This window comes from Ctenopharyngodon idella, chromosome 17 (genome assembly GCF_019924925.1).
Source record: "Ctenopharyngodon idella isolate HZGC_01 chromosome 17, HZGC01, whole genome shotgun sequence".
NCBI classification, from domain to species: Eukaryota; Metazoa; Chordata; class Actinopteri; order Cypriniformes; family Xenocyprididae; genus Ctenopharyngodon; species Ctenopharyngodon idella.
In genome coordinates, this window is record NC_067236.1 from 10,621,081 (window position 1) to 10,634,121 (window position 13,041).

At 37.3% G+C, this 13,041-nt stretch overlaps 2 protein-coding genes across 6 annotated transcripts; one reads left to right on the plus strand and one right to left on the minus strand.

The window, feature by feature from the left end:
* Window positions 1-587: 587 nt before the first annotated feature.
* Window positions 588-1,838, minus strand: ankrd9 (ankyrin repeat domain 9). Its single transcript, XM_051869128.1, has one exon. The coding sequence runs from the start codon at window positions 1,610-1,612 to the stop codon at window positions 749-751; it is 864 nt and encodes a 287-aa protein (XP_051725088.1). The 5' UTR covers window positions 1,613-1,838; the 3' UTR covers window positions 588-748.
* Window positions 1,839-5,622: 3,784 nt separating this feature from the next.
* rcor1 (REST corepressor 1) lies at window positions 5,623-12,816 on the plus strand. Of its 5 annotated transcripts, none has more exons than XM_051869122.1 (13): window positions 5,623-6,245; window positions 6,343-6,402; window positions 6,916-6,996; window positions 8,704-8,756; window positions 8,973-9,134; window positions 9,451-9,569; window positions 9,753-9,831; window positions 10,026-10,091; window positions 10,198-10,431; window positions 10,597-10,674; window positions 10,797-10,854; window positions 10,955-11,190; window positions 11,376-12,816. In XM_051869122.1, exons 1-13 carry the CDS (start codon window positions 6,089-6,091, stop codon window positions 11,415-11,417), a joined length of 1,425 nt encoding a protein of 474 aa, XP_051725082.1. In that variant the 5' UTR covers window positions 5,623-6,088; the 3' UTR covers window positions 11,418-12,816. The 5 variants fall into 5 exon arrangements, with proteins under 5 accessions (XP_051725082.1, XP_051725084.1, XP_051725085.1 ...); XM_051869124.1 differs by having other exon boundaries at window positions 5,627-6,245; window positions 10,041-10,091; XM_051869125.1 differs by having other exon boundaries at window positions 5,628-6,245; window positions 10,228-10,431.
* Window positions 12,817-13,041: the final 225 nt, after the last annotated feature.

Consider the following 13,041-nt stretch of genomic DNA (forward strand, 5'->3'; position numbering starts at 1 on the left):
TGCATAAAAACATTCAGTATTCTTCATGAATGAATAAAAACAGTGAAATGCAATCTCAGAATTTTACGCAAACATATAATTAACTATATTAAATTACACAAATATACTTTGTGTTTTTAATCTCACTTTATTAACCAATGTCTTTGCCCTCTACTGTACAGGCATAAATATGCATTTTCTTCAGCCTGAGGCTTATTCATTTCACTTTTTGTGTGAAAGGACCTTAAAGGGATAGTTTACACAAAAATGAAAATAATGAAAAAATCCCTGGATGCACCACATGAAGTTGGTTGAGAGAATGTCCCATGCAAAAGGTGCAGAAGAAGAGCTTTGAAGAAGCTCAAAATGTGTTTAAGATTTCTGACTTCTTGTATAATCTTTCTTACTGGAATTATTTTCATTAGTACTGTTTTAAAAACTGTATTAACCTAACTCAAGGAAAATAGTAATATTAGAGATGAGTAATTGTGTCCAAAACTTTTCACTGTTTATGTTTAAGACAAAGAAAGATGTCTATTTTTTTAATTATAAGACCCAGAATGCATCTTGAATCAACTTCAACTTGAATCAAGCTCCAAGACAACAAATGCAAAAAAATATATATATTTAATAATTTTACAGTATATTTCACAATGCAGGTACCCTAATGTACAACACCAAACTATTCACATATTTACAGAGCTTATCACATACACTCAAACCTGAATATTTCAAGAAACAATGGAGTCAAACAATGTGCTTTATTACATTAAGCTTGATCCAGTCTGAAGTCCAGAGGTTTCAAGAAGTCCGGCAGTGAGTCCAGCTGTTCTTTGGGAATGGACTGGCTGAGCTTCTGCATGGCCTGAACGAACAGTGAAGGAGGTGATGATCCTGAGAGCAACTGGAAGGCCTGCTCTCCTATAAGACCCCTCCACACATCGGCGTTGTCCTGCAACTGTCTTTTCATCTGGAAGCGAAATGTGGGCATGAATAAAATGAGGTAGCCGAGGCAGATGCGCTTCGTCCGCATGTCAAAGTCGCTCTGGCAAATCTGTGTGAGTAAACAGTCCAAGGGGGTGTTCCCTGTCAGGTCCGTTGCGTAAGGACAGGCGCCGTGACCCAGCAACAGTATCAAGCACTCAGGACGAACCAGATCACACGCGAGATGCAGCGCGGTCTTGCTGCCGTCAGTATGCGCGCACCCGTGACGGTTTAGGTAGCTCCGTCTCTCGCAGTCTGTAAAGTCTTTAATAGTGTCCATAATCATTTTCAGGATGTTGGTGCGGTTGTAGCGGACGGCTATTGTCAGGTGCGGTGTGGTGGATGCCTGACAGCAGCAGAAACTTCTGCTGGGCATCTCCAGCGCGCGGGCGGAGAACCTGTTGAGTAAATAACGCGCGTACTGCTGGTGATCATGTACAAGCGCGTACAGAAACGCCTCCGACGGGGTGTACGCGCACGCCTGTCCGTCGTCTTCCCAATGAAACACCTCCATTGTCCGCATATCCTCCAGGACCCACACCGGCAACAGGTCCCGTACAGCCTGATAAAATGCAAATGAGGTTTTTTGGCATTGTTTCGGGGATTTATAATCCGCGCGACTCTCGTACATCCCCAGTTCCAAAGGCATTGTGAGTTCCGCCGTTATATTAAACGTTTTGGGGGGCTGTTTTGTATTAAAATTGCTATTTAATTTTGTTTCTCGTGGTGTTCAATGCAGTCAGAGCTGATACTGAAACATCTGTGAGAATATTTGCAGGAGACTAGGCGGAATAATAAATAATAAGGCGGTAATTTCGTACGATAGAGTCTAAAACCGTTCACCCGCCTTCAAACCCCACTAGAAACTCAACCGAGAGTTTTTATATGCTGGGCAGCGCGTGTTGGTTTACGCGTGTCGCTGCGCTCTTTGCCATTGGATGCTAGCGCACGTCACAAGGGTACAAAGTGCCTCCAACCTTTCCTTATTAGTGTAGAACGCATGTGTGCGTACTGTATGTTTGGGCGATATCGAGTGACCCCCGCGCATTCAGTACATTCACCACAACTCTTGTTACATAATATTCCACAGGCCGAGCCATGCGCTCTTTCACGGTGTGATCTACCCGATCTGTTTATCATGGCATTCTGAAAAAATGTTTATTATTATGGTAAACAATTATTGGTGTTTTCTTCGAGGTTATATTAATTATATAAATATGCATTTTTTTTTTTCCTTTTTGTCTTTTGGAAGAAGTCAAGGACAAAATTATGTCAAAGTCAAAATTAATAAAACTGGGTGATAGAACTCCAGACACTATTGGAATGTCTAAACTGAAGGAACAAAAGTGGAGCCTTATCAAAGGGTGACTGAGATGTGTGTTGAGGAGCATGTGCGCCATCTAGCGGATAAGTGTTATGATTGCATTTTTTTTGTTTCTTCAGAAAAAAATAGATACGTAAGTTTGTTACTAAATCATTTTTCAGAATTTATATTAGACCTCCGCTATTCTTTGGTTATTATTATTTATTATTATTATTATTATTATTTCATGTAATAAAATAAAACAAATTGTTTCTGCTTATTGTTGGACACAAAAATGATCTCTTCTAAATAATATCAGTTTATTATTATTATTAGGCTATTATTATTTCACTCTCATAGTAAAACACTGTAAGGCCTCGATATACTCACAGCGAAGTTCTTTTTCGTTCTTCGTTTCGGGGTAGTTCCAAATACGTGAGCAGCAATATCCCCGCTAGAAATTTTACGTTCCCAGAACATTCTCAGAACGTCCCCACTGGTGTTAAGGACGTTGCCTAGTAACGTTCCTAGTAGCTACGTTCAGATACGGTCACGATGTGGAGTTCTTTTAAGGGTTGGGGGACGTTATTTGGTGGACCTTCAGGGAACATTCAGGACGTTCTGAGAATGTTTAGGGGACTAATACTATAGGACGTTCTGTTAACTTCCCAAATGTCCTCTTTGTAACGTTCTCGCGTGACCATAAAATAACCAAAATAGACGTCCCCCTAAACTCATATGGGGAACGTTATTAAATGACCAACAGAGGACCATGTGGGAACGTTCTGTTAATGTCCTAAATGTCCTCTTTGTAACGTTCTTTTTTGACCATAAAATAAACAAAATGGAACGTCCCCCTAAAGTCATATAAGGAACCTTGAACTGCAGCACTTTCATTACCAAAAGAGGACGTTTTAGGAACGTCCCGAATGTTCTGTAAAGCTTCGGAATTTTCGTCTCCTTTAGAGAACTTTTAGGGAACGTTTCGCAAGGTCACGAGAAGGTCGCTGTTATCTGACGCCGCCCACACTGCTGAGAGCGACGTCTAGATGAATTTGTAAATATGTGCAGCACGCTTTCCTCTCAATAACAAAATAAACACAACAAAAATGAGAAAACAGCAAGCATTTTTGTTTTATAGAAAGAGAAAAGCATCTGATCATAGCAACATGGGTATTTTAGCACTAGCTCTGCAAATTAGCACTCCAGTAAAGTCACGTCATGTTTATTAATATGCCATTTTATTCAATAGATTGCTTAAAGGCAAGCAGCTTTACAGTATCAAACATGAAAAGAACTGTCTCATTTCATCAGAAGCACAACTTCATTTTTTACTATAAAGCAGCTATCCAGTGTGTCCATGTTTTGACCCGCGGAGATCCTACCTCAACAGACTCAACAGATGAAAAATGAGTCAGAGAGAAGAGTCATGAAAGAAGGCGGAGCCTCAGCGCACACCTACATTATCGTCACGGACCAATGGTAGAACGAGGGTGTTTTGCAGCTGGAGCAAACTTTTCCTGAGAGTTCGCTTTGGCAAGCCACTTCAAACTCCCAAAACGAACTTTGTTTTGGCCTGATTTTGTTCAAAATGACGTCACATCAGTTCGTTCTTCGATTTTGTTTAAAGTACATTGGGGCCTAAAGACAATTACTATCTAAATTAACAAAATTCTAAATATTGGGCAGAAACCTCGTATCTCCATATTTTGTCCCTTTTTTTTCATAAATCATTACTATTGGTCACCCTCAAACTGTCGGTCAAAGCTCATAACTCCACCCTGCGTCTATCGTGGACCGTCTCTGCTTGTTTGCAATACAATGGTAAATAAAAAACTGGTTCTCTGAATACGGTGTTTTCTTTATTTATGAAACACTATATGTAAAGGCTAATATTTTATGTATTTGAGGAGCAGAGAAGAGTGACGTCGAGGCATAGCCATACTGTCTTAAATAGCCTGTGCGAAACTCTTCATCTTTTATAACATGAGATTTTGCCCAAAAATTTATTTTGCCTATATGTCACAATATGAGGTAAGGCCCTGAGATTATGAGAAATGATCAGAGCGTAATCAGATAAAATAACATGTTACAACCTGTGTAACTGTATAGCCATATTACTGCAGAAAATGTAGGCCTACTGTTTCTCATTTTTAAGCTGTTTTGGATTTGATTAATTAAAATGTCTTTAAATACTATTTTCAGTTCATATGTGCTGTTTACACTAATGTTCAGGATCTCAGTGGGCTCTCACCTGCTTTTTATACATTTATTTTGAGCTGCCACCATAAGAAATGGCCTTAATAATGGCAAAGATCAGTATTTTAAGAGGCACAGTCTGTGTAGATGAATTTGTAGTCCTAAATTGACAGGTGTAGGCCTACTTCAAGTGACATAAAATTACAGTGAGACCAAATGCATAAACATCACAATAAATAAATGTATTCCTTCCAAATACTAATCTAATAATTAATATTTTATTTATTTGTAAATAATCCAATATTGATTCGTATATTTCTATTCTATAACTATTCATTAGAAACAACTTGTTTTTTTTTTTTTGTTTTTTTTTAGACAATTGCATTCCAATTGTTGGTCTAACAATAGTGACAGATCTAGTGTCTCATAAATATGCACAAGTATCTAATAACTTGCTATAACACACTAGTTAATACACAAAAATGCAAAAACTAACCATGTCTTAAATAGTGGGGGTTCTTTTAGTTTCTCAATGTAATAAAAGTAAATTGAAAGAAAATGAAAATAATGACAATGTTAATTTTTAGGTGAACTATGCTTTTTAAATTTTGAGCATGCCTGACACTTGAGTTTTTTTTGTCCAAAATACATAATTAAATAATAATAATAAAATAGAGTAAACTAGTTTAACTAGAATGTAAATTAAATATGACTATCCACAATCTAAAAACACATCTGACTCAAAGCCACAGATGCTAGTTTAAGTGAAGTCTGGATGATAATTCTTCTACTTTGAGTTTCATGAGTTTTTTTCATTATCAATGTCCGTACTGGTTACTGTCTGAAAAAGATGTAATTTTTCACTAGTAACAGAATAGTTATATCACTGCTGGGATAGTGACTATAGCGACAAAGCAATAGTTTACTAGTGAAGCTAAAAAAGAAATTAAGAAATAAGCAATACTAATGAAAATATAGATAATAGTTCGTTTTAAGGAATAACGTCAACTGTTTGTTATAGTGGGAGGTCATGCTAGCTGATGTCTGGATGCACTCATTAAGGAAGCATGGATTTTCACTGAACTAGTCCAAAAGTACAGAGTGTGAGCTGATGATGCTTATAGCTGTCTAGAGTTGCTTTTGATGTACATCGATGTTTTCTAGACAAACCCTACTTTGACGCTGGGCCTGGAGAAAATAATTTCGTTTATTATTATATGCAGAAGAAGTTTGAACAATTTCTGTTTCGAAGAGGAACTGACGTTAGCTAAAGCAGGTCAATCAGAGAGAAAGAGAAAAGGGGAGAGAGAGAGAGAGAGAGAGAGAGAGAGAGAGCGAGCGAGCTAACGCTAGAACAGCCGCACTGCTAGCACTGCAGCCATATGTGCTTTTATCCGCTTCCAAAGCCAAACTTCATTTGATATTGGGACTGGGGGAAATATTATGCATTCGATGCACATTTTTAAGAATTCGTAGCTCTATATAGCCAGTTGGAGGAGTTTGCATTAGTGCAGGACGGTGTTATTTGTTTCAGATCAGAGCAGTTGAGCTGAGTTAGCTTAGCTATAGCGAGCAGCCAGCGAGCCCAAGTTCCTTCAAGCTCTTTTGCGTTTCGCTGTTAAGATGCCTGCGATGTTAGAGAAGGGCACCGCTGAGATATCGGGTAAAAGAAGGGGCAGAAACTCTGTAAATAATCCGACCAAAAGTTTTACTTCAAATGGGAACAGTAACAATTCATGGGAGGAAGGAAGTTCGGGTTCCTCAAGTGATGACGAGCATGGTAAGTCACGGTGGTAGCCTCGGTCCCTCTTCACAAGTTCATACACTTCTGATGAATGTAATCAGTCCATCTGATTTGTTATTTTGTTGTTCTCAAGGTGCAGGCGGGATGCGAGTTGGACTGCAGTATCAGGCAGTTGTTCCTGATTATGATCCTGGTATGTGACTTTTGAGTGTTGGAAGATTCTTTGACAGCACAGGGTGGATGGCGTAATAGCCTCAAACACTGTTCGTTGTTGGAATAGTTAGTCCGTTTAGTGCACTTCATCTTCAGCAACACTAATAATTTATTTTTTTGTCTCTTTGGCAGCCTACATTGAAAATAGTTAGTTATTGTTCATAAAGATGTTAAAACAAAACAAAAGATGAAAGAAAAAACTTTTGCTGGTTGATATTTGAAACTTGAGGTGAGGATAATGAGCACCTGATCGGTGTCATACTGAAGAGCGTTCATTATTTTCTTTCTAATTCTAATGTAATATAACTCCTTTTTAGTTCGTATAACTTTAAACCTTTCGTTTTTATCTAATTATTAAAAGATTTGGCTTGGATTCAAGAAAAGGCCTTTTAGTGAAAAATTGCTATTAGTAGTAAAAATTGTTTTTGTTTTAAGTCAAAATAGATGGATGTGTTCTTGTTGAATCCACTAATGTCTCTTTTTTTGTCATCAGAAGTAGCAAAGGCAAGCCAAGAGAGAGATAATCTGGGAATGCTGGTGTGGTTTCCAAATCCGAGCATACCAGAGGCCAAATGTGAGTCATTTTATGAGGATGTTAATTGGCTGTATAAATAATAAACCAGCATTAACTGTTTTCATATGTAGATATTGGCATTCTTTCTAATTTTATCATGCTACCCAGTGTTATTCTGACACTTTAAAGCTGAAGTGTGTAATTTTTTTGAGGATAAATTACTTTCTACTCTCACAGCATAATACAGAGAGTCATTTGTGGTGTGATTTCCACAAAAAAAACGGGAACGATTTTGATCCGTTTAGCCCAAATGGGATAATTAACCAACATTTGAGTCTGGAGGGGGACTGTTTGTCCAACCAATGGAAGACAAGGGCTGTATTCAGATAGCCAATGAATATTCAAAGAGGTTGTGTAGTAGTATTACTGTGTAATGCCGACATCCCACCAAGCAAAAACTCATTTCAGATGGCACAAACGCCCCCTCCTCCTTACTGAACATTGCATTACAACAGAAATAATAAGAAAATGAAATAATAGGAAATTCGTACGCAAACGGTCACAAGAGACGCATTTGAAGCCCGTAGTAATACCAAGTGAAAACGGTAATGTGAGAGACTCCTGGACCTTCCAGGAGAGGTGGGATGTCTGCAGTCATTGCTCGTCTGTAAGGGCAGATGGGGCAGTCACCAAAATATTCATGCTAAACATGGACCTCTATATAAACTGAATCAACAATAAAATGTAAATGTATTCAGCATTCTGTTACAAATTTTTCGGATTTCTAGGCTATTTTAAGTCAGCGCCCCACAATTTTCCAATGTGAATATGTGGTAAAAAATGTAACTGCAGCAAGCTCTAATTGAGAGCCATTGGGGCAGATTTCAGACTGCCTTGCTTATTTTCACATTTCCTTATGTAAACCTCGTTCCAGACCAAGACTATATGAATCCGCTTCAGCTTTGTGTATATTAGTCTGCATCAGGTCAGTAACTAATTGCCATGTCTGTTCTTCGTATTAAATTAATGAAAGTTTAAACGTGCTAATGTGAACAGCCTTTATATAGTTTTGCTGTTTTTGTTTTATGTTTGTTCTGAGAATAGAAACGACTTTCTTTTCCTCAGTGGAATTTCTCCGCAACTTCTAACACTCTAAAACAACATTCAGAGGCAATAAATACTAAGGCAATACTAAGATAGCATTCTATGCATGTTGTGTGTTCTTAAAGCCTGTCAGTCATCATTAGAGCACTGCTTTCAGGCTGAATTATGCAAGGACATTAGACCTCTGCCAAAAGTGTGTCTGCATGTGTTCAACGATTGGAATATAAAGCTTACAAAATGTTTATCATAAACTAGTGATAAGACCCAGGATCTGCCCTACCTAAATTTACAGTCAGGAGCTGCTACTGGATGTCTGTAATACTTTATATCTTTTAAGATGGTATCTGAGATACGTGTCAATTCTACAATTTGCATAGAATATTAGTAGTATTGTATTATTGCCATTCCAAAATTTTGCTCGGTGCCTCTAGTGGCACAGAAATTACACAATTCATCTTTAAATACTGGCTTAAATCAGTCACACAATAGTGTTGAGGAGCCTATTTATAGGAGGAAATAATGATTTTAATGTATTAAATATTTGTCATTCAAAGAAATGTATTATGTAAAATGTTTATCTTTTTTAAGGGTTTTTATTTTTAGATGTTTGATTTATTTTTGATATATGTTCTGATGATTGTTTTTGTCCTGTTTTTGTTACAGTGGATGAGTATATTGCAATAGCCAAAGAAAAACATGGGTACAATATGGAGCAGGTAAAATGATTATGTTGACATTTTTGTAGGCTTTGTAGGCAAAATCAATGTTTTTTTAATGTGTCTTATTGTAACTCATAAGATAAGGTAGAATATTTCTTTACTGCATTAGTTGAATATTTCTTATAGTTAGAGTTTCACAGCAGCAAACATAATTTTAACAGTCTAAAATGTCGGCGAAACATGGGTCATGATGTGGCTTTCTGTATTTAACAGGCATTGGGCATGCTGTTTTGGCACAAACACAACATTGAAAAATCTTTGGCAGATCTTCCCAACTTCACCCCTTTTCCAGATGAATGGACAGTTGAAGACAAGGTGCTGTTTGAACAGGGTTTCAGCTTTCATGGAAAGACGTTTCACCGCATCCAGCAGATGGTGAGTGAGATGGCTGAAACCACTCTCACCATTAAAATAAAACATGCATTTGAGAGAATATGCATCTTCACAAATTAAACTGACAACCAATCACGAGGAGCCTCTGAAATCCAGTTTATTAATAAACAGTCACTGGTGCATATGAAGACCAAATGGGTTCTGTCAAGTCCTAAATTCTAATGCTGCTTAGGCTCAACTACAACTGAATCAGTGTCAGCTTTGATCATGAATAATGATGTATCATTATGGTATGTCTGATGTTTCCATTGCTTATGTGTTTGATTTGCAAGTACCAGCTTTTTTTTTTTTGTACCAGCTTCCAGACAAGTCAATTGCAAGCCTGGTTAGATTCTATTACTCGTGGAAGAAAACGCGCAGCAAAACGAGTGTGATGGACCGCCATGCACGCAAACAGAAGAGAGACAGAGAGGAGAGGTCAGCATGAAGATATTAATAGGATGTTTGATGTCTCTTTTTGTGTTTACTTTGGTTTTAAGAGACTTGATCAAAGATTATGCTGTCATGGAATGCTAGCATGGTCTATTTTTAGAACACAACATTGTCATTGTTGAAAAGGAAATGACATATTTGAACTTTGTTTTTGTTTTTTTTATGTAGTGATGAAGAAGGAGAAGAAAATGGTTGCATCTCTCCAGGGGATGCTGAAATTGAGCTAAATAAGGATGAGAAGAAAGAGGTAATATATAATAATGAATATATTTCTGCACATTATTATGCACAGTTTTCAGCAATAGCGTCTCAGTTATGCATTAACATAATTAGATGATGGGTTTTTTTTTTTTTTTTTTGAGAATATTTATATTTAGGTTATTTTAACTTTTAGCAGTGCTGCTACACTTTACATATTTAGCGTCTGTCTCAATAAAACAGTTCTCTTTTTTTAAGGGAACATCTGGACTTGAGAAACAAGAATCAAAACCCGCAGTTGTGCAAAAGGTACTATACTAAATTTATATTTTAAATGTTAATTTTTTTTTTGATAATGTCTCATTCTCTGTACATATATAAATCTACATAATTAAACATGTTTTAAATCAATCAGAGTTTCAAATGGCTCCGTGTGTTTCTGCAGCCAGCAAATATTGCAGAGAAGTCACTGCATGTTAAGAAGGAGGTACAGGGACTTGCTGGGAGGAACCTACATAGAGCAAAGAAGAAACCTCCTAAAGGAATGCATTTAAACTCAGATGATGTGACAGCAATGTCCAGTAGCGGCCCGGCTGCAGTTAGTGTTCTGAGGCAGCTGGATATGGAGCTCATTGCCATAAAACGACAGGTTAGAGTTTCATTACTCCTCAGCAACATCACTTTCATCTCAGTGTTTTATATATTTGAGACTTTAGGCTGAGCTAGAAGTAAATCTGACGGACAGTAGACGGTTGTCGTCTAAAACTGAGAACTTTGAAAATGATGCAAATGACCCTTATCTTTCTTGTTACAGATTCAGAGCATTAAACAGCACAATAGTGCCCTCAGAGATAAGCTAGACACAGGTGTGGATGAGTTTAGGCCATCTGAGGTAACAATATTCACATCTTTACAGTTTATTTCCATCCAACTTATTTCATAGAGGGCCATATTTACCATTTTTATGCATGAATGTTGTTCACAAAATATATAAATGTGCTTTGTTTTCCTCAGGCTAATCAGAAATTTAATACCCGCTGGACCACAGAAGAGCAGCTGCTTGCAGTACAAGGTAAATTTGGCCACATTTCTCAAATGGTTGTTGGATAAAGACTGATTAGTTAAATGAAAGCAGTAGAATTCTGGTCAATCCTCGGTTCCCTCTCTCTTAGCTATAAGGAAGTATGGACGGGATTTCCAAGCCATTTCTGATGTGATCGGCAACAAGTCTGTGGTTCAAGTAAAAAACTTCTTTGTGAATTACCGGCGTCGTTTCAACCTGGACGAGGTCCTGCAAGAGTGGGAAGCTGAGCACGGTGTGGAGGGACGCAAGGGTATAGATGAAGAGAAGATGGAGGTGTCATCCGAAGAGGGGACCACCCCGGGGCCTTCAGAAACCCAGACAGAGGTCATTAGCTCTTCTACTCTCCATTTCCCATCAGAACCTCTTAGTTAATGGGCTTTTCCACCAAAATTCCGCCTTAGATTACAGTCAGGCTGAAAATTCTTGCTCTAATTTAAGCATGTTTTTCCTGCATCTGGTTTTGTTTTATGAATCTCATTTGAGAATGATCATCAAATTATCTTTTTCAGGAACCTACGGCAATGGAAACACAGAACCCCTCAGTTTCCTGAGTTCTCCAACAGCGGTCAGTCGAGCTCAGATCAGTTGATGTCGCAGCTGTGCGTTAGAGGCATTAAGGCTTCAATGGCCTCAAGTGAAGCCTCTTCGTAATGGACATTCCTCCTCCCAGCCCCTCCAGCTCTCACCCCCCCTGCTGAACCCAGGACTCTATAACAGGTGCTACCGCATGGGAGCGCAATCTTCACAAAGCTAGGAACTAGGACCATCTTTTTAGTCACTGCCAACAGAAGTAGAGTTTCTGTCTGGTCTCTACCAATCTGGTGCTCCAGCAGTTCTCCACAAATGGTAATTGGTCTGTTTTAGGGGGAATAAAACACCCATAAATATATATATATATACCCATCCCAATGTCACTGAACAGTGAATTGTGGTCTTGAAAGATCTGTTGTCTGAAGGAGTTTACTGTCACTTGACCATCTCTTTTTCTTGATATATTCATAGGACTTTGATCTGGTCCTAGTCCAACATCCCTTTCCAGTTACTTTTTTTTTTATTACTGTAGCATATTATCTAGTTACATGATTTGATATTTTGAATTCTTTTTTTTTTTTTCTTTTTTTTTAATCTCTGGTTGGAATTTTTAAGCTATTTATTTGCATAAAATTGAATTATAAGAACTGCACTGTATAGATAAAATGAAATGTCAGTGTGGATGAAGTTTAAAAAAATTTAATACCAATTTTAATATTCTTTAAAAAATGCAGCTCTTATATTGTTCAAGTGAATTGGTTTAGTATTAGGTCATAATATGTTTAATCATGGACCCTTGTACATGGTGTATTTGAAATGCATTTTATCTCAAAAGGTTGCTTGGCTGAGGCTGATGATTGTAAGAATGTAATGGAATGGGTTTTTTTTTCTTTTTTTTTTTTTCTTGGGTTTTTAAAATCTTATTTTGAAACTGTTTTGCATGCATGAACCATTTCTTCTTCATGCCAAGGTCAAGCTTTTCACACTCTTACGGGTGTTTAAACATATATGAATTGCCATGTGTAGTTAAGAATATTAAAATATTGCAGCACATCTAAATTTCTACTATTCCATGCTTGTAGATGTTTTTCAATACCTTAATTATTATGGTGTTTTGGAGATTAAAGGTAGATGAGTTCATTTTTTTATGTTTAATTTGAAAGTGGAATAAGTTATTTAAAATACATGCGCACTCACTTGTTTTGACCAACTTTTTCCCTCATAACTGTAATGGTACCATACATGTGTGAACTCCTTTTAAACTTATGTGTGCAGATAACATGTACATGGTTGGGGTGAAATTCTGTTTGTCTGCGTGTGTGGGTGGGAGCTAATGTGGTCATAAACTGTGGCCTATATATATGTAATCAGTTTATGTCACATTAGCCATAATAAAACTATGGGATTTATACTGTCAAATGTGTTTTGTGTTCAACCCATATGCATCACATTTTATTACATTTAATCCATTATTAGTAAATAATAAATTATAATTTGTGATAAGGAGCTTGAAAGACTATTGGTGGATCACAGTGGGAATAAAGCATAGGAATTTGCAAAAGTGGATAAATCTCACAGAGAGTGTATCTGGGTTTTTATTCCAAAAAAAAAAAAAAAAAATTTGCATAGAGAAAATTAAGACTA

Coding starts and splice junctions, on each gene's coding strand:
- ankrd9 (XM_051869128.1), bottom strand. CDS start 1,612: ATGCCTTTGGAACTGGGGATGTACGAGAGTCGCGCGGATTATAAATCC.
- rcor1 (XM_051869122.1), top strand. CDS start 6,089: ATGCCTGCGATGTTAGAGAAGGGCACCGCTGAGATATCGGGTAAAAGA. Junction 6,997..8,703: donor GAGCATACCAGAGGCCAAAT/GTGAGTCATTTT, acceptor TTTTTGTTACAG/TGGATGAGTATATTGCAATA. Junction 9,570..9,752: donor AAGAGAGACAGAGAGGAGAG/GTCAGCATGAAG, acceptor TTTTTTATGTAG/TGATGAAGAAGGAGAAGAAA.